The following is a 21,783-nucleotide window of genomic DNA, read 5'->3' as shown; positions in this document are numbered from 1 at the left end:
TACATATAAAAAACAAAAAAAACACCTAATTTCCCTCAGGACATTTAATCATTTTTTTTCTACATTCACTTTTTAGACAGTGTAATGATGTTTTCCATCCATATGATTATACTGTCAACTCAAATTAGAAAAAATAAACAAAGAAAACAAGTAAAAAAAAAGAGGATGTATAACAACAAGGATATATATATTTATGTATTTGTAAAAAGCACTCTTATTAATAAGCTCTGGAATGGAATCAAAGAGGTCCCCCACACACCCTCTAAAACATTATCATGTGAAAATCTAACATGTTTTTTTCCCAATTCATATTGTTTTTAATCATCCATGAATAGAATGTCATAATAATAATAAATAATAAAGTGATTGGATTGGTCCATGAGGTAAAAATGTGAACTAAAACAAAGTCAATTAACAACAGTGTGTGATGTTATTCTTAGGAAAAAGCACGCACGCCTGCGTACACACACACGCACCCACGCACACACATGGCACTCAAATGTCATCTTCACAAAGCCACTTGATGGATGTATTGTATTTATAATAATTCCACACACAATGTACCCACGTGAAATATGCCAATCGATCACGTGTCCTGTTCTAGTTGATGGACGTCAATCCAAAAACATCAGCCTCGCTTGTTCAAATATTAGCAAGCGCTGCCGACATGTGCAAGCTCCTGTCCGACATGTAGCATGTGTGGTTAAGGATTACGCTTGGCTACCTTGCCAACTTCACTCGGTCATTGTCGGGAGGTTAGCGTCACCGCGTAGTACTAGCCCAAACTCAATGCTTTGCCGGACTAGCCTGACTGTTTGGGCGCATGTGTTTGGGGAATTATCTCAGCGTGAAGCTAACTGACACGCTCCTATCAAAATGAGCTACTTCATAGTCGGACTGAATCGAGTTAGCGACATAGCATAGCATGAGGCTAACCGACCGCTCTGCCACATTATAAAAAAACCCCGATTGTTGGGGTGCACGATGTCAGTGAGTTAGCATAGCATGATGCTAACTGCATGTACACTTTCCTTTATTATGTGTCCCATTGTCGGAGGGCATATGGTGAGCTGCGTAACATGAAACTAATCCACTGCTCTCCCTCCATCCTCACGAGCTGGATTGCTGGGGTGTCAGTAGTTAGCGGTAGCACAGCATGGAGATAAATGAATGCTCGCCACCCTCCATCTTTAAGAGCCTTATTGTTAGCCACGTAGCATAGCACAAGTGGACGACTATATTAAATAAAAGAGCACTTTTGTTTGTGTGGTTGATGTTTTTTGTTTTTTTGTCAGAAATTAGCGCAAAGCTAAGAAGCGCAGTAAGCAGCAGACGCATAATCACATTGTTTTTGGCAGCCAATTTGTATAGTTGTCTGCAATATTGACAGACACTGACACAGCAGATGTTAGCATTTTAGCATGTAGCCTTTTTTGTTTGCAAAAGTCATTGTGATTTTTCAGCATTCGGGGAATTCCTCAATCTCGTCCCGATTTTTACTCCTCGAATGTTTGAAGTGAGTCAAGAGTGTTGGGTTTTTTTTCCTTGTGAGGACATGGAGAGATAGCGAAGGGAGTGAAAGAAGGACACCTCCCAGAGTCTGTGCAAGACCTCTGAACCCCGCACAAACAGAAGGCCCAATGTGGGCTCAGTCTCGTCCAATCAGGCTCCAGAGGGCTCCATGTTTGTTCAAATGCAGTCCACATCCGGACTGTCACTTTGTGTCATTTTTGTTGTTTTTCCTACTAAAATAGCGCTTTGGATCCCTGGTTCTCAAATTCTGACCAGGCGTCGTTCAGCTCCATGAAGATCATCTTAGCGTAATCCTCGTAAGGTTTGCCCGTTGCCTGAAGGGGACGCCGTGAGTCAAAAACAGCGAGGAAGGGCAAAGGTGGGGGAAAAAAAAACGAACGAATGAGTGCTTATCATTCAATTAAACCACAAATAATCAATTATCAAATGACCTTATGTTGATCTCGAGGAGTCGATCTTATCGAATTAAAAATGACATCATTTTATGTGCACTTATAAAGTGAACGACCTAATGTCAAACACTATCAATTCTTCATTCTTCAACCTCATGGTGACAAGTGCATCGGGTCTGACTGTGGCGGGGCACACAGTCGGCAAAGTACCATAGCATGATGCTAACAACAGGAACTTCAGTGTCTGGGATTAGCATCATGTTACGCAATCATGCACATGCAGGCTCTCCATTCTGCATTTCAAGTCGCATTTTACTTCCTGAAATGAATTGAAATGCATTTAATCTTTTCGGGGTCACCTTAAGAAACTGCAATTGTTTTTTTTTTGGTTACATGTTTTTAATAACTAAGAAAATGACACTCATGTTACTAATGCGTCTTCTCCATGCTCCTTGCCTGTGTCTTCATTTGCTATTTGTGTGTTGGACTATTTATGTCATCCTATAAATGGCTGAAAGTGCATCTGTGACTCTCCTTGCCCGTATGCAAGGGCCAAGTGCCCCAATTAAGTTGGGGCTATCCCAAGTCCAGGTACCACCGTATGTCTGTAGATGCAGTGTGTCCAAAGCGCACCTTATCTGGATGGACCACGAGGACAGCCTTCCTGTAGAATTTCTTCACCTGGTCCGGCGTGACCAGGTCGGCCATGCCCACCGGCCTCCAGCGGGTCTCGCCCTCCCACAGCACCGTGTGCAATGTGGACAGCAGCGCACGGATGTTCCTCTCCTTGCCCTCGATCCAGTCTAAGATCTAATGGGCGGGAGGACAAAATGTCGTTTGAAAGCACGCGGCCGGGTCGAGGAGCTCACCAAGAGAACTATAAAAGTTACAAGCTACAATAAAGATTACAAATGCATTTTTTCCACATTTTCCAAAGCGGAGTTTTGCAGCCCTGGTGAGGAACTCGTGTTATTGTAGCGCTCTGGAGATTTTTTTTTTAAACTTACTTTCTTTTTCATATCTCAGTGTTACCAATGGTTTTGAAGCCATGCTCCCTTTTTGACCAAAAGTCATTTGTGGCGTGGTGGGAGGGAATGAGCCCGCTCTTATAAAATGTTGAAACTAATCGACTGCCAAATTAATTTCTAGCTTTCTTAAATAATCAGCAGTGGAACACGGGCTTGGTTCATCATAAAGACTGGTTTCTGACTAAAAAAAAGGGGGAAAAAAAAAAGAAGCTGTTTGTGCAAATAGAAGTGCAAAGCAGAGCAGAGATTTTGACACAATTTTTGGGGTGACACCTCTAACTATAAAACAGGAAAAACCAGACCGGAAAATGGCTTTTGGTGACAAAATATAAACATTCACGGGAGCGCATACCTGCAGTTTAAGGGGATCCATTTCCTTTGTGATCTCCTGCCTCCTCATTTCCGCAATGGTCCTGGGCCCTTTTTTATCCGTCTTGGAAGAAAAGCCCTGAGTTGACAGCAGGTCCCCAAAGTCGTCCTCCGTGACCTTGGGCTTCGGGCCTACGTCGTGACAACACAAGGAGCGAGAAAAACCCATTTAGAGCCAACGTGCGCGGCACACACGCAAACCACGACGGCGGGGAAATACCGAATCCCGGAGGCCGAACGCCCCTCTCCTCGCGACCTCTGATAACGCTGGGGAAGTTGAAGTTATAGTTGGGCTTGCCGGCGGACGGCGGGGCCGCCGACGCTTTGGGCGCAGACCCGGATCCGGACTGCCAGGGTTTGTTGTGGCCCTTGGGGGCTTTGCCGCCTTGCCAGGATGCCGGCGGGCCTTGAGGCTTCGCCGAAGACGAAGAGGAGGACGGTGCAGCCTTGGTAGGCCCGGGGAAGTTATTGTTGGTCGAATCTGGAAGCAACCAGTTGGAGCACTTCAGCTTCATTTGAAAAGTGCAACTGTGCTGTGTCAGCTCATGTCCTACTTTGATTCAGTTTGAGCATTTTCATTGTACGGAATGTAAAGAAGCGTTTTGTACGGCGGTAAAATCGGAAGGCATCACATTGTGGTGTAACTGGAGTGAATCGTGCCGCATCGTCAATCTGGAGAATCAAATTGCAGCGGAATCGGAGTGACTCAGATTGTCTGCGAATCGGAATTGAAGCGAATCGTGTATGATTATCCAAGTACATTGTATTATATCGTAATTGGAGTGAACTGTATCGCACATCATCGATATTAAATGAAAATGACAGGTTTATATTTACTCTGTAAATTGGAGCCGAGGTTGCCCAAATCAGCGAAGGGATCGAAGGTCTGAGACTTGGTCTTGTTCACGGATGACATACTCAAAGCTGCGAACACACAAAGGTGACAGCTCACCAATAAACAAACAAACACACAAACATGATGTATTATAACGCATTCAAGTACGTAGGCCGACCCTCACCGGCGCTGACGTAGGCGGGCCTGCTGGCAGTGGCGCTCATGCCCGCCGACGTGCTCGCCGCCCAGCTGTCCCACCCGCCCAGGAGGTCCGGGTGACTGGCTGACGACGTCATCTTCGGAGCGCTGTTTACTAACTTATCTGACGGCAAGTACAAATATGAATACATCCACACGAGGGTCAGAATGTCGGTAGGCGAAGGAAGGGCTGGGACTCACTGAGGTCAAAGAGGCTGGCGTTGGAAGTCGGAGCCGCTTTGCTCGGCGCCAAACTCTCGGAACCCATCAGGTCCCCGAACAGGTCGGGGCCGGAGGCCTGCCGGGACGAGCCCACGCTGGAGCCCACCCCTGAGCTGGAGCCCATCCTGAACGGGTCAAACGGGTCGCTCATGGCTGCCCCCCACCCCAAAAAAAAGCACAGCACGCCCTGTATATTTACGGTCTATGTCAAACGTCATCACATTCAATGACACTAAAGTTTGTGAAGAAAGACCCCCTTCTTTCTTTCTTCCTGACGCAATATGATGATTGGCCAGTGGATCAAACGGCCGCAGTAAGTAGTAGCTTCCTCCATGTTTTCCAAATTGACTAGCTTTAGCTCTTGGTGGCTGCAATCGGCGGAAGTCACGAGCAACCGATAGAGCGAAAAAAAGGCTGATACCAATACCTGGTATCAGTACATTTTAATTCCTCGGGAAGTGCACTTTGAAAGTCATATGAACGAGACTTTAAGGAGTGAGCAAATTTTCAAGTCAAACATCACAAAAACCTTAATCCCCCCCCCCACCCCCCAAAAGAAATTCACCCCAACCCTTCTCAAAAAGTCGCTTACGCTTGGAGCCGCCGAAGAACAGGTCCTCCTGGGTCGCTGCCGTGTGTCCAGCAGGTGGCGCAAACAGGTCGTTGAGGAGGTCGCCGTGGCTGGCCGAGGCCTTCAGGCCAGCGGAGGAGCTCGTCGGTGCTTGGGGCTCTGAGTTCAGCCCTAAGAGATCCGCTGTGTCTTCAGCGGGAGAGTCCTCGGCGGTGGGAGTCGGAGTCTGTGGGGCGGCGGGGGCTGAGTGAAACTCTTCACTGCTATGTTAGCTTCTCATGCTTCTCACGTGCAGTTGCTAATTCGTTAGTTAATGTTGGCTGTAATGCAACCGTCGACCACTTGGTGGCGGCACATGGTTTAGTTTGAATCCTGCTTTAGGGTTGAAAGCGAAGCGGGCAATAAATGTACATGCATTTTTTTGGGGGGGGGGGGGTGGGCTTTGATTCGGATCTTGTGAGACTGTTGTGCAGTGTGAAGGTGTAAACTGCTACTTCAGCTTCTCCCCGGCTAGCCACACGCTATCATCGGCGTACCTGGAAGTCGGCATCGAAGAGCGGCTCGCTGTTGTCCCGCGACAAAGGCTCGCCGCTGGGGGCCGAGTACGAGCAGGACTCTCCTTCAGACTGGTCGCTGAGGTCTTCCTGTTCATTCGAGGAGCCTCCCGCTTGGATGCCTGCCGCGTCCTGTGGCCCGCTGACGTCTGAACAAAAAGAAGAGGGCCCATGGAATTCATCTGTACGGTTCTTGAAAGGACCACTATGGATCGGGTTCTATTAAAAGTGAAGATTGGGAATTTTGGAAATATTCCAAATTCCTCTGTGAATTTATGCAAATGTATTGGGAATAAGCAGCCATCCATGTAAAATTGCTAGCTTTCTTCTTCGCTAGCCTCCACAGAATCCGACAAATTGCTCTAAAATGGCTGCCAGTGACTGAGCTCCCAGAATTTTGCAGTCCCAGGGAGCACATGGAATGAACTCATACCTTCCCAATCCAGCGTCTGAAAGAAGTTGTTGGCGTTGGTGTCGCTGCTCACGGGAGATTCCGTTTCCGAGGCGGTCGAGCTTTCCGACGTTTGCGCGGGTTGCTGCGGCTGCGAATTGGAGTCATAGAACGCTGAGGATCCCGGCTGGCGGGGTAGTTCTGGCTTACCTGCAGATCATAAAAAAAATGGACGAACGCTCAGGCATTCTTCTATATTACTCCCCTTTCAAACGTTCGATTATTTTTTTTTTTTTTACACCTTCCACAGGCCTGAAAAATGACATTGCTGCCAAAGCATGTAAGTCGTGCCATCTACCAAACTTGCTGAGGATCTCCTGCTGCTCATCGCGAGACGAAAAGAGGATCTTAGGGTTGAGGCCCTTGGTTTGGAAACCATCCCATGGCAGAGTCTTGGCGCTGGGCCGGTCCCGGGGCTCCACCTCAATGTTCAGGTTGACCTGGAACAAGTCCGGATATTTCTCCTGGATGTCGCAGGCATCCAGGTCGTACCTGCCGGAAAATAATGTCATCGCGGGAGATCTTAGGGACAGAGTCTTGCCACTGTGACTAATTTAAGTGTATTGGTTGGTCAATGGAGCGCCTCATTTCAAGTCAACATAGTTACTTGGCACAAACAAAACAATAGTAAACAGCTCATTTAAATCGTGCGTGTGTTCAGTGCAGATGTTAGTCACAGAAGAAGAAGTCCATAGCAAGAGTCGGTAGAAAGTGTTGCTCATGAAATTGCCCATAAGCCAAGTTTAATAGTATTTAACAAAAACTATTTGTGTTTCGAAGCCGAGAGCGCATTCTTGAACGTTGAAGACCTACTTGGCAAACTTCACGGTGGTGGCATTTCTGGGGACAAAGCCTGTGTGGAACTGGATCTGAAACATTTTCATGGACGCCATCTGAAACGGCAAACGCAGCAAAAGCAGAGAAATCAATGTTTGATGAATGACAACATTCTTTGGAAATTCAACCCCCGGACGTTTCAACGAGGAACAAGTGTAGTGTGCATCATCATGTGGAGGAGAAAAAAAAGTCCTTGGCAGAGGTGCTCATTTAGACCTTGGCCTGCAGACGACCTCCCAGCGTGGACCTGGCGTGGTAGATCACCACCAGCACATCTCCTTGGACGGTCACGTTGAGGGCGATCTCCGCTCTTCCGTCCTCCATCTTAAAATCCCTACAAACAAGAGCACAAAGCCAAAGACACCAAAAGGTTGGGCTTTAAAACTGGCTTTCCAGAAAAGCTTCAGGTTTCAAAAGTTGCTTTAAAAAGTTTCAATGTCATGACAGCTTTTTGGGAGCGGCACTGAAGTCTAAAACTATGAACCAAATATTTGGATCATTCCACATTTTGTATCCATATTATGCTTGCATTTGCAAGCACTTAATAATCTGTATTACAACAAACAGCATCAGATTTATTACAATCAACAAAAGTTTTGGTTTTAGAGGTTAGCCTTGCGCTAAATTGATATAATGGACAGTTTATTCTTCTACTGCTACTCAAAGTCGTTCACTGACTATAGAAAGTATGGCGCAAACACAAGTTGGCAAGTCATCAAATAGATGACAACAACGCTTCACCACGTCATACAACACATCCATCCACATTCATCAACCGCTTATCCTTAATAGTGCATGGACAAAATGCTGCAAACACACCCACGCACGCATGCCGGCATAAAGACAAGGCCTTTTAATGAGTGTGTTTTGTATCTTTCCATATTTGATAAAAAACGAAACAAAAAAACATACTTCATCCGGTCGTACTCCTGCGAGGTTGTGAGGACCCTCTCGTCGCCGACGTAGATCTCACAGAAAGGGCGACAGCCGTTGCGCTGCTTGTTGAACAGCGGCACGGGCATCATGGTGATGGCGCGGATGACCACGGGCTTGCAGTGTGGCATGATGGGCTCCTCTGCCATCATGTCACACATGTACTCAATGTACCTACAAAACAGAAGAAAAAATATATTGGTCCAAAATAAAAATAAAAAAATCGAGATTTTTTTGTTTGAATAGCATCACGCGATCGAGTCTCTTCGAACAGATCATACAAAAAAAAAAAAAAAAAAAGTGCGGTTTTGGACAGTACTGCGAGCTGCAAGAATGGTATCGTATCAGGACACTTTTCCATGTGATGGTCATTGCGTGTGAATGAAAACGTCGGGTGGTGTTGGCACCTCTTGTGAGATGGGGCAATGCCGGGCGGGCATCTTTTCATGGAGAACATGTAGACCGCCGCTTCGGCCGTGGTGAAGAGGCGGCAGAAGCACAGGAAGGAGCAAACGGCCACAGCGGACGCCGCCCTGCCATCCTGCATCCAAAACGGACAACATGAAGCCACACGTACACACAACAAGGCCCCCCCACTTCTGCTTCCCTTACCAGGCAGTGGACCACGCAGACGTTCCTCTGGTCCTGCTTGAGCCACTGGTGCATGTTCTTGCACACGCTGTAGAGACTGCGCAGGTTGGGAGAACGCCGCACCTGCCAGTTGCATTCGGAAACCTAGCACGTAAAAGACTCGAGTGTATTTCTAGAGCACTCGAAAACAACCGCCGCTGTACACACGGTGCTGTATGCGGAGCAAAAATAATCCATACAACAACAAACAATAAATTAATAACAGGGACAGTAGTTTTAAGACGAGTTTTAAAGATGGGCAGCGAGGAAGCTTGCTGAACTGAACGTTCAATACAAAGAGAGGGACCGGCAACGCAAAGGGCTCAATTCCCTCTGAGCCTCCGCTTGGTTCTAATCACCACTAATAGTGTCTGGTCTGCAGACCCGAGGCACCGGGTCGAGGCGGAGGGGCTCCGGGGGTCAAGTGGGCCTAGGTCATTTCTAAATTTGAAAACATATAACAAGATCTTAAAACGGACTGGAAAATGTAGAGGGAGCCAGTGAAGGGATGCCAGACTCGGAGTTACAGTATGTGCTCCCTCTTACGAGTACCAGTCAAGAGGCGAGCAGCAGCATTCTGGACCAACTGCAAACGCTTAAAAGAGAATTGGCTGAACAGTCATCCAGCCGGGATGTGACGATGGCCTGAACTCCTGTTTCAAAGTGCTCTTGAGAAAGGAGAGACTAGACTTCAGCCAGCCAAACGACAGAAAAACAAAGGCGACGCTGTTAGCGAGAAATACTGGGGTGTTTGTGAGTTACCGTCCGATTAGAATAGAGGTTGAAGCCCAAACCGACAAAAGGCTGACAATCTGCCCCCCCCCCCCCCCCACGCATTCCTACCCGGTTGTGGAAGCGGGACGGCCTATAGGAACGTCTGGAGAGGTTGTAGACGGCGTAGTGTCCCGGGTGCCGCGAATCCAGAAATAGGCGCACGTCCTCGATATTGTTCTTTATCGCCGACTCCACCCCTTCCGCCGGGAACGACATGACTATACGCACATACACAAAAAAACACACTCAAATGTTCTATCTTCGCATATAAAAAAGGGAATTAAACGGTGCACGGTTGAGGCCCAGGTGCTGACCTGCTATTCTGGAGGTAATGTAGGATATATCCAGGTCACCTTTGGCATAGCTGCAACAGATATTGCAGGGTTGGAGAAGTGAAAAAAAAATTTGGGGAGAAGACATTTAAAAAAAAAAAAAATCCAGTAAATTGGTTCAGGAAATACATTTCCCGAGGTTGGCAGCTCTGTGAGTGTGTTATGTCGCTGCAGTTACCGTTCGTGTTGGTGCAGCCCCAAGAATCAATGTTGGACCCACCAGTTTAACCGGAGCAAAAAAATTTATCTAGATCCCCGAAACAGCTCAATATTGCCTTGATGGAATAATTTCAACCAGGACAGAAGCGTTGTTGTGTTTATGTGTGTGTGTGTGTGTGTTTTTAATCAAAGTCATGCTAAAAAGTTTGAACAAGCTTCCATATAATCCGCTACGGTAATTGATCAGGAGCATATGACGCTGGTTAGGACACTGTTTAGTTAGCAATCATTCATGCATTGACACACTTTGCTTCTTAGTCTTGAAAGGAGACACATTATGCCGTTTCAATTCAGAATAGAGTCGACACCCGCTCTTCACAAAAAAAAAAAGCAAATGATTGACACTCATTCTCTGATTGCAATGATTTGATATTCTTCCTGAAAAAAATAAAATGAAATACACAAGCGAGAGCCAAAAGGAGTTCAAAAGGGCCTAGTGCACAAAAGTACAGCTGTGATCATGGAAGTGCGAAATGAATACCAAACCATCTTTTGTGGAAAGCGCATTAACGGTTTCTCTTCTTCCTAGGAAAGCGACAACCGTCCTCTTCCTTTGAGTAAAATACGCAAGAGCAACAGTTCATCTTCTTTTTACAGAAAGTTCAAGATTAATGGTTCACCTGTATAGTGCCCCAAAAAAATTGAAAACAGGTACCGTCACACTTGCTTGTTCCGAGTGTTGCACTGTCCGAAGGCAAAGCCGATGACACCGTTTACTAATTTGTGTATCCAACAGCATTTCCTCACTTTGGGTTTTGAAATAATAGCGCAACTTCGATCGGGCAGCTTTCCATAATATGTCCCCTTGAAAAGAATGGCAGGTGCTCGATTGAAAACAAGCTTTTTAAAATGTAGAGTCTGGCCGGCGTATGCGATTGTGCGAGTGGGAATTCAAAAGCCAGTGTGGAACAGGTGATGTTAGCACGAATTAGCAGTTATTTTGCAGACGATACAAATGTAGCGAAGCTGAACTCAATCTAAATCAAACACAAAAACTACAGGAGCTTGGCCGAGGCTCAATGTTTACCTTGGGTTGCTAGGAGATGGAGATATAGTGAGGGATCGGACACACAGGAGAAAAGAACACAACAAATAAATAGAATGACCAAAACAAATGCAGAGGGTGGCAACAATGGATATGAGACCCTTTTATCATGTATCCTCATTTGCCATTTAATTGTATTAAATGTCCGAAGGATGTTAGCAATGGGGCAATATTTCCAAAATTCCCCAGCTTAGTTTCCCTTGGAAAATTCACCAAAACCACCGGTTCATTTATTGGAATTGCTCCATCTATTTGGAACCCCGGTCCCGTTCAAATGTGTCACAATGCAATTTCGGTCAAAATATTATAACGGAATGATTTTCTGCAATGGGGGAGACATCAGCCACGTCCACGTTATGTCAGTTGACGTACAGGGAGACTTTTATTCGGAAAAGCATCGTAAAAATCTGATGCTTTACATTAGGAGTGACTAAAACGGACGAGACTGCTTATTATCTGAGACAACCGGCATCTTACCTGGCTACAGACTGGATGACCTTGGAGGAGGTATCCTTGATGTTGGTGAGGATGCGCTCCGTTCCTCCCTTGAGGATGTCCAGGAAGCCGCTGCCCGACTGGTCAGCATCGTAGATGCCTTTAAAATACAACAACATGGGCAAAATATAAAATGAATCTTTTTTTTTTTTTGCTCGTACGGAAATTGATGTTTGGTTTTACCTTCCAAATAAATTGCTATTTTTGGGTTAAATAAATAACATTTGATTGAAATGTATTTTATGACTGTAATAAACCCATTTACATAAATAGTTTTATTTTGAATAAATTAAATGCAATTAAAAATATTTTGCAAATGAGTTGTTCTGGCGCAAAACCTGACGAGCGCAATTGAAACGAAAATGGAGCCACGCCTACTAGCAGACTTCCTGTCATTATCAATATCAGCCTTCATTTGGGAACATAGAAACATTTTTAAAATATGGCGCTTGGTGCGAACATAGACAAAAAAAATAAAAATAAAAAGCCTTACTCACCTGCATTGTTGTGTTGCATCTGCGAGGGTGCCGGTGCCGCCGCCGCCGCTGTCGTCGTCGTCGTGGTCATCGTTGTTGCCGCCACTGCCCCGTTACTTCCAAACCCTCCGTTCTGCTCCAGAAGCTGCAGACATTTGTATCCGTCATACACAGGACGCCAGCAGTAGTACGCGGTCAGCATCATGCCCTTCCAAAAGTTGATCAACTTGAAAGAAAATCTCGATCCGCGGAATCTACTCCCTTCTCCTCCCGCTCATCCCTGTGGTCGGATGGACGTCTGAGGAGTAAGTTCAGCAGGAGGCGGAGAACAATAATCTTCTTACAGCCAGCAGGGAAACCCCTTCTTAACGCTAATCAGATTAGCCTTCTTTCCCTGGAGATACACTCGCCGCCCTTACTATGGAGGGTTATGTGTGGTGGCAAGCAGTGCTTCTCAAACTGGTGCTTCTGAGTCTTATCTTGGGCAGTTAGCAGCACAAAGTGGTGCCTTGAGATGCGAGTTCACCCCATTGAGCAATTTTTCAACATTCAGGCTGTCATTTCCATCCTTTTTTTTTTTTTTTTGCTTGGACTTTGACGTCTACACTCAAACTCAACATAAAACAAAGAAAATGACTCATCTCAACTCAACTGTATTTATAGAGCACCTTCAGACAGCCATTGCTGCATACAAAGTGCTGTACATGTATGTAAAACGACGACATAGCTTTGCTTGAGATGCATCTGCTTAGCTTGATGCTACCAAACAATGCAAAACACCATCGGCGGGCTAAAGGATAGCATTGGTGATGCCTTCGGTCAGCTGATATTGGAACACAAACTGTCGAGCAACACACGGGTGAATGGTCTTTCACTTGTATAGCGCTTTTCCACCTATTAAAGCACTCAAAGGGCTTCTCAGCGATTTCAAATTCACCTACTGATGACGTAGCATCAGCAGCAACTGGGGGTTCAGTATATTGCTCAAGGACAATTCAACATGGTCACAAGGGCCAGGGATGGAACCGACAACCTCTGGGTTGGGAGACAACCAGTCAGAGCCATGCCGCCCCGCATGTATACACACAGGCATAGATTGTTTATCCTCTATGTAGAACAAAAAAGAAAAACTAATGGCCAATGTGCTAATTTTTAAAGATGTAAATATGGGCTCTCTATTTTGTTGACTTTCAGTGATCACGGGAACCCCAGCACTAAAGTTTATTAATTTACTTTTGACAGCGCCTATCAATGGTATAAGCAGATGACCGTGGATAAAATGCCTCCAAAATGTCAGGTTTCTGATCCTGCAATCGGCTTAAAATAAATCGCAACTTTGGTGGAGGATTTGCTCACCAGTGGCACGATTTGGGATCAGGATTGCGACTTAACTGCTAAATGTGAGGCACCATGCCCTTAAGGGTGGGGTTCAAGTGGTGATTTGCTTTCATTTCAGTCTATCCGGCAGCCAGGTCAATCATGCTTCCATGTCGGTGACAAATGACTCCGCTAGCAAGCACAGCACCAGATGACGAGATGAATGAATGCGCAACCCCTCCAAGCCCCCCAAAATACAGTGGGTAACTCTTTCTTTTGGCATTTTCATAGACTTTTGTCCCATTGTGGGAGTGAACCCAGGCGGCTAACTGCTAGCGCAAGACTGGCGCACGCAGAAATGGACTCACTGGAGTCCATGCAGAAGATCAAAGCTCACGTAGTACGATTGTAAGGAACTGAATGCAGACACCCACGAGTGGATGATAAAAAAGTCGGCCAGAGCGATTATAAATCGCTGCTGTTAAAGTAGGCACTTGGAGACAGCCCTGCACCCCGATCGTAAAAACTAGTGTCTGGCGGTCATGAACAGAACAGAGAACCCAAAAGGTGGCATTACCTCTGTGATGGGAGACTTTGGGTTGACGTTTCGCGCCGCCGCAATTTCTTGAAGCTGGTTGACCACCTCTGTGATGGACAGCCGCTCCGTGGGGTTCACCTTCAACATGGAGCCTGCAAAGAAAGAAGGGTGAAGCCCACAATACTGCCACGTATTACCGAGTATCGATTTCAGCCAGACGCGTCGCGCTTACAAATGAGATTGTGGTAGACCGTGTACTTGGTGTCGTTTTGCGGTATGGAGTACTTCCCGTTGACGATCTGCAGCTTGGCGCCTTCCTCGAACGGGTGCTGCTTGAAACACAACAGGTAGAGGATGCAGCCCAGGGCCTGCGCGGGACAAGACAAATTAGGGACGGATGGATTTTGAAGCTCCTGTCTGCTTGTGACATGTCATGTTGAGGACTGGCTCTGTGGGCATGGTTCTGCTCCGTCAGCAAGTGAAATACGGGTATCCATCCAAACTGTGGCTTCGGCTAGTGTTTGGCTGAGCTAATTAGACGCAATTAATTTCAAAACGGCAGTCTGACCCAAATGTCTTGCTTTTCATTGATGGGGTAGTTGGAGTACAGGTCGATCATTTCCGGAGTCCGGTATGCTGGAGTGGTGTTCCTTGTAATCTTTAAATCGAGAGGGACAGACACAGACACGCAAAAAAACACAGCAAGAGGTTTGTAAGAATTTCGTCTCAGCGAGCTTCGGGGTCTTTCTTCTCTTTTGTCTCCATAAACTACATGTGGGGACCTTGGATGTGCCATATGTAAAACGTCACCATCCTGGCCCCCTTCCAATCAAATTCAACAGAGTGGATTGGGACAATGCTAACAGTAGGTACTTACACGTAGCAAAAATGCCAACATGGAAAGAGGAAGCAAATTCACTGAGTTAGCTCAACACTTTGAGGTTGGAATGGTTTAAATTGAGTGAGAAATATGGCGGGAGAAACTAGACTGAAAATGGTCTCTGATAAATAACAACAGTAAAAAGTTGGAACAAATTTGGGAAATGTGACGACTTGAAATGTGAGAAATAGTTTTGTAGGTGGAAGGTGGAATGGTCTGAATCGAATAAGAAATGTGGAAGGATGAGCTTCATTTAGAACATTTCTCAATTGATTGGGAAAGTGTAATTGCAGTATTGTTATTTTGAATGCTCAATGCGCCCACAATACCGGTTTTAAGATGGGCAAATGAGAAGAGCAAATGCGATGGTCCAATAAAAGCACCATTATATACGGTACACGCAGATGGCCTTGATTAGCGTGACTGATTTGCGCAGTAGCAAGTCGACAAACAATCTCGGGGCGCATCTCAATGGAGTCCAAAGCCGGAGAAAACATCCTGGACTGCCAGCTGGATTATTCAATCAAAAGCGTCTGGTGTTTGTCAATGTCATTTCTCCTACGGATGCAGTAATGAAGGGGCGGGGCTTAATGGTCATTTCATGGGAATGAAGCCGCTAATGACCTTATCAGGTCATTTGTTTAGATTTTCAAAACTTTAAATTGATCTGGTTTTTTGTTACATCTTTTATTCTAATTGTAAAAGTTTGAATAATAATATAACAGTAACAAATTCAATCAATCACATAAACACATATTTTGCAATGTTGCATGAACTCAAGTTTCACGTGAACATATTAATTGTCAGTACGTAGCTAGAATGTTATATCACAAAATAGATTTGAAGTCGATCATTCCAATAATTACATTTCCTGTGTATAATTACCATTTACAATCTAAAAATTATTTACAAAAAATATTTAGCAAAACGACAATAAAGGACAGATCATGCAACCATGCATGGATTGAATTAAATTTGATCATGAGTTCGATGAATAAAACATATTTTATGACATCAATTCTTATTCAGTAATCATATTTTAAGTAATTAAAATGAAGTACAATAAACTGCATTAGAGCATGATAAAATATGAAGTACATATTTACTTGCATGGATTTTTTAAAACAATTCTATATGTCATTCTGAATAAAATAAAAATGAAAAAAATAGTCACATTATGTGCATGAAATGTATTAACAATTTAAGACTGGATTATTTTTTTTATACATTGCTCCCCCGCCCCCCACCCCAGTCCAGCATTGCTGCCTTTTTCTGTTAGCTTCAGCTTGATCCGGGCTGCCGCTTTGCCCTTTGTCTCATAATGCGTTTTTTGTTTTTCTTTTTATTAACATCATCCCCAAAACACAAGTGTCAATGTTTACTAAAAGTCCCTTTGAATTGCGAGCGCACGTACCTCGTCCTCCACCATGGACCTCTTCTGTGCTGACCAGCTGTAATCAGGGTAATGCGCCACGCTGGTGGCGCTGCCAAAGTCACACAGTTTGATGGTGCCTTGGTTACTAATCAGCAGGTTCTCAATCTGCAAGCGAGAGATAGCAGCACAGCGCCCGGCTTAAACTTCCGCCGGCTGCACGTCGACAATTGCGTACGTGTACTGCAAGGCTGTCAAAATGAAGTGAATGACTGCATTGGGCAAAACTTACGACTGCTTATGTACATGTGATGTCTTTGGGTTTTTGCAGTCATTAAAATAAATATTATGGAGGCATTGTGTATCCAATTTTGAGGAAGAAAATTGTATTGAATTCGGGCTGTCACTCCCAAATAATCGGATACCATGAACACAATCAATAAATGAATCTGTATTTCAATAAACAATATCAAATGTGCAGAAATGATGTGGTTCTTGTGGCCCACCTTGAGGTCTCTGTGTATAACGTGGGGCTTCTGTTTGTGCAGGTGCTGCACAGCGCGGCACGTCTGGTAGAAAACCTTCAGCACCGTGTCGCAGGAGACGGGGGCGCGCTGCTCCACCCGCCGCATGAAATCCACCAGCTGGCCTGAGGGCGAGAGGAAACATTTGCGGGGTCCACATCGTCCTCGCCGCGTTTTGTGTCGGTGTCATGTACGCAAAGCAGCGACACGCAAATGACTGACTGTATGTGGCATGTACTACCCCCTACAGGACTGCAGTGGAACAGTGCCATACTGTGGTTCCTCGACTTCAAAATTCAAACTCAACTTTTTTGCTTTGACTTGCAAGAAATTTGAATTTTGTTTATTTATTTGAATCCAAGTGCTAAAAACAAACACTTTTTTTCCATAACAAGCAGCACTTTGTGAACATTTTTTGGAAATGATTGCTACTCTCAGCTGACGTTTTTTGTCAACAAAGAGAATGACGCGTTTTGTATTCAAAACTATCATCAAGCCTTAGGATATCCACCAGCTTAATGCTAACGTGCAACACAAAAATGCCATAGACGGGCTCACGGATTCAGCATCGATGTTGTGTTGGTTGTAGCAACCATTTCAACAGAAATGGCGCAGCAACACATGTAGAAAGTTAATTTTTTAAAAACTTTTTGGCACATTACAATAAGACAAAGACAATGACATTCAAACAACCATGAAAAACAATCAATGGTTGCTGATTTTCTGCGTTGTTTACTTAAATATGAATCAATCAAACGATTTGCCTGTAATTCACATCTTTGTTGTTTTAACTGGTAGGGGAGTAAAAAAAAATGTTTTTCATTCATTCTACATTTTTTAATTGACTGTCTGATAAACTGGTTACCAAAATATTATTCCACTAAATATCAGCCTAAAAAATATCCATGTATCGATCGAGCCCTAAACATGACGGCATCTTAAGGAGCTGTTGTGGCTATCTTCTATGTGTATGTATGCGATACTGCCCCCAGGTGGCCAAGGCCCACACACAAGAAGGAGCACAATGTGGGCGCCGCAACAGATCGATGGTGTTACGATTCAATTCTAACAGGAAAGAAAAGCTGTAGTAAAACGCCCGAGTGAGCAAACAGGAAGTGGATGAAGGTTCAGCCACCATCGACTCAACCACAAAGTCACGACTCAGCGCTAAATACGTGTCGCAGCCATGAATTTACCTTTGCAGAGTTCAGTGAGGATGAGGAACTCGGCCTGACCCGTGTCCGACTCCTCCTTGCCGATCGAGGCGGCAGAGCAAAACTGGACCACGTTGGGATGTCCCGACAGCTTTTTCTGCAAAGACGTTGTGAAGCAGGAAAGTTTTTGAACAAAATATATGAAAAATTCCTATTTTCAAAATTCGAAAGCGGGGTGTTGCCTACCATGAAGCAAACCTCCTGGATTATTTCCTTGTTCTTCTCATCCTCGTTAGACAAAAGTCGCTGGAGCAAAACCAAAAAGCTGAATTTAATGTGCGGCGCTCACAAGGTATAAAAACTGAGTAAGTAAAAATGAAACGATGGAAGGCTTATATTCAACAAGTTTCCCCTGACCTTGAGAGCGTAGTCTTTGCCACTGCTGATGTCCTGGGCTTCGTAGACAAAGGCGAAGCCACCTGAGGGAAAACACATTGCTCACCATTCTTCCCACCTTCTTCTTACTGATTGCTTCAACTCCCTAGCCTTGGTTTTATTTCTTATCAGTATGTTGTCATGTTACTTTATTTCTTTTCATTATCGTTCATTTTTTGACATGTTGTAGAGCAAAGCAGTAAGTGGATCATCATTAATATTTGTTTGTGCATCTCATGCGCAGTCAATTTGAAATAGTGTCCTGTATTTGGATGAAGGGATGGAAATTTCAACAGGTTTTTAAAAATGTGATGAGTCAATTAATCGACATAATCGACACATTCATCAATTTCTAAAATTGTTGTTAGTTGCAACCCTAGTGCTTATTGTGACTCAATTATTCTTTGGTCGATTATCTTATAGTCACTCAGTTGGATTTGTCGCGCATTTTCTCCACGCTCTGATTTCAAGCCCCCCCCAATAAAATACCGCTTTGTTGCTTTAGTTCTTATTATTACTCAATGTTTGTCCTTCTTTCTCGCCAATGACTTATTTTCCTCGCTGCGATACTTCTCGTTATTTGGTTCTCTCCACTTCTTTATGACTTTATCTCTGACTGTTACTTATTTGTGTTTGTCTATCTAGCCAAGGGATGGACAACTTCAAAGCCCCCCCCCCCCGAGGGGGGGGGGTGTTGTCCATCAGTTCTACTGTTGGCATAGGACCACACACTTCGTTACTGTATGCTGACCAATAAAGGTCTTCTTCACAGATGACATGTCCATTCTTTGGACCTTTGACGGCACCCTCAAAAAAGTTTATAATTGGCTATAGATATAAATAGTGGCAAAGCCCAACTTTTATCTACACAATTCAACACAGTTACTTGGCACCCAAATTTCACGAGATGGTGTCCAAAGTAACTCTTGTTCTGACCTAAGTACAAACATATTGAATCGTTACGTTGTGCGTCGAAAAACAGGTGAATTCGCGAATACTGAGGCGTGAACACAACTTCACTTTGCAGACAGCTTAATCTTCCTGCAAAATCATCATCATCATCATCATCGTCATCATGAGTTCCAGGTGCCCTTTTTGAAAACATAGCAGAAATTCGTTTAGCGATAAATATTACCTTAAATAAATGTAACTGTCACTGATCGCCAACTGGATAAATGTTAGCAAGTTAGCTTCCCAACTGCTAGTTAGCGCAATTCCACAGTGACTGTCACTAAACATGAACCTGTCGCCCTTTTACCTTCCGCAATCACCCGCTTGATCCGTAGTTTCATGTCGCCGAGCTCAACCATCTGTCCCACAAAGTCGTTCTGGTCCCGGCTCGCCGCTCCGACCGAGCCGGGCCCGGCGAGGAAATCCAACGCCGATTGGAACAGCGACATTTTTGTCCAATTTGTTTTTCAGTCCGATTCGTTTCCTTCTTTGAAGGCGCACCAAAATGCCGGCCGGGGATGGCTGGGGGTTGGGGGGGCGTTGGTGACGGGGGTCCGAGCAGACTCGTTTGTAGTTCTCTTAGAAGAGTTGAAAACCTGCTGACATTTTCTTCCGATTGTCGAAATGACGACGAAGGCCGTAGCCATCACTTCATTCTCGCTCGACCTTATTTCCGGGATGGCTGGTGACGACATAGCACGAGTTGATCACGTGAGAGGGTCCGGCGTTGACTTCCGGGACAAACTTAACGTCACGATCATGTTTGTGGAAGTAGGAACTACATATCATTTTTTCTTTAATTCCCCAAGAGTTTTGTTTTTTATTTAAATGCAAATGTATCTTTTCTTGTAACGTGTAAGTGTACGTGTGGTAAAGTAACGTTAAAAATATATAAATATGAATAAATATGAAATTCGACATGTTTTCTGACCAATAAAGCTCTTGCAGATTCACTTTTGCATATTGAATTGAATTAAATACAACTTTATCGTCAAATGTGCTGTACGTATGTGTAACATATAGCACAGATTAAATTTCTTCCCTTTCAACATAACACAAGACAAGAGGAGCCGCTGCGGGTGTCCGCGCCGCCATCAAATTAAAAGTTAACAAAAAAAAAAAAAAGACAAAATAAGCCAAGACTACACATGAGACAGACAATTGTGCAATCTTAACCACTTTCCTGCATACACTTTGTTGTCTGAAGCAGTTATAGATGAAAGAGGAACGAATCAAAGTGTCCTTTTCATTAGTGGATCAAAGACGTCATGCTGCAATGTGTACACGTCTGCTACAAGCTAAGCTTGAAAGCAACAAGAATATATATTTTTCAAATATATGTATATGTTTTTTTTTTTTTTACTTTTGCCTCGTAAAAAAAGAACATTAATGCTGTATTCGACGAAAGTGGGAAATCAAAGTTTTCCCACTCAGATTGCCCCAGTTCAGAGCGTGGAAACACCAAAGATGGCTGATTCTGATAATTTTTTGTTGTTCTGGTTCATCACAGCACATTTTGATATCAGCAAACATCTTCATAATTTCTAATACTTTTACAACTAAAGGCATATCTTTTTTGACAGCATTTCATTCATTTCAAAGACAAAGAAGAGCAATGACAGGTGGATAATAGTCAGAGACAGGAAGGAGTTCTTTGAATTGTCATTGCAAGAGTTTAGTACAGTACGTGTTGTGATGAGGCGACTTCTGTTTGTTTTTTGTTTTTTTTTGGCGAACCACGGTCTCTCGTGGCCAAAACTATTCACGGCCTCGAAACGCCTTAATGCACTGTGATGTTTGGGTCGCAACATCACATTGATATTTATTTGAAAAAAGTCAGCAAGAGAGAAGCCCGGCCCGACCCGAGCCGAAGCAATGATTGACATTTTAGGCTTTAGGGTTGGGCTCGGGCTCGGGCTCGGGCTCAAGATCTTACCTCTACTTCCAATGCAATTTGTCTAAATGCATGCGCTTCGAGTTTAGCTCGTTGTATTCTATTACTTCACAACTAGATGGCACTAATTCTACACACTGTACATTTGTTATTTTTGATGACTTCGCAGGTTCAACGGCATACCTGTCAACTCGTACATTTTCCCAGTATTTTATACGCTTTTTAATAATTTCAAATCATGTACGGCGTATTACAACTTTTATACTTGGCAAAAGAATTGTGAACTGATCTCACAAAGATCATTTTGGCTCAAACCCAGATCGTCTCACCTGCTGGTAGCCAACGACAATGCCGACATTGATCGCGACTATTGTCACGCCAAACCAGCAAAAATAATCCTAAATCGTATATTTTTTTTCATCGCTGCGTACGGTAGGATTGATAAAGCATGATGTGCGCATGCGCGGTAAGATGTTGTAAGTTTTTTTTTGTTGCTTTGTAAAGGGAATCGTAATCATTTATAAGCTCAACCCGTATTGTTTTGTGTTTTTTGTTATTGTAAAGTGTCCTTGGGTGTCTTGAAAGGCGCTTATAAATAAAATGTATTATTATTATTATTATTATAAGGGCAGCTATTAGCCGAGGTTGACAGGTATGCAATGGCGACTTCAACAGACGTTAATGTGAGTGAATGGTCTTCTTGTCTATTGGTGCCCGGCGACCGGTTCAGGGTGTACCCCGCCCCAAGCTGGTTGGGGTAGCTGCCACCCAGGACCCTCATGAGGCACAGCAAATGGGTCGATGGATGTTTACGAAAGATTTTT

At 44.3% G+C, this 21,783-nt stretch overlaps 1 protein-coding gene across 1 annotated transcript; it reads right to left on the bottom strand.

Annotated features, from left to right (window-relative positions):
* Positions 1–29: 29 nt before the first annotated feature.
* Positions 30–19,736, bottom strand: gak (cyclin G associated kinase). Its single transcript, XM_086110365.1, has 29 exons — positions 19,373–19,736; positions 18,097–18,158; positions 17,926–17,985; positions 17,722–17,836; positions 16,508–16,650; positions 16,044–16,169; positions 14,318–14,407; positions 13,982–14,117; positions 13,789–13,901; positions 11,916–12,039; positions 11,401–11,518; positions 9,642–9,691; positions 9,397–9,545; positions 8,536–8,658; positions 8,331–8,464; positions 7,903–8,097; positions 7,207–7,324; positions 6,967–7,046; positions 6,452–6,645; positions 6,136–6,303; positions 5,685–5,851; positions 5,170–5,374; positions 4,557–4,730; positions 4,342–4,479; positions 4,160–4,246; positions 3,543–3,803; positions 3,306–3,454; positions 2,559–2,735; positions 30–1,847 (listed from the first exon to the last, which is right to left on the bottom strand). The coding sequence occupies exons 1-29, from the start codon at positions 19,512–19,514 to the stop codon at positions 1,746–1,748; spliced, it is 3,900 nt and encodes a 1,299-aa protein (XP_085966491.1). The 5' UTR covers positions 19,515–19,736; the 3' UTR covers positions 30–1,745.
* Positions 19,737–21,783: the final 2,047 nt, after the last annotated feature.

Source organism: Hippocampus guttulatus, chromosome 5 (genome assembly GCF_054856545.1).
Source record: "Hippocampus guttulatus isolate MCC_2025c chromosome 5, RoL_Hgut_1.0, whole genome shotgun sequence".
NCBI classification, from domain to species: domain Eukaryota; kingdom Metazoa; phylum Chordata; class Actinopteri; order Syngnathiformes; family Syngnathidae; genus Hippocampus; species Hippocampus guttulatus.
The sequence above is the reverse complement of the archived record's forward strand: the minus strand, read 5'-3'. Positions and strand labels throughout refer to the sequence as shown.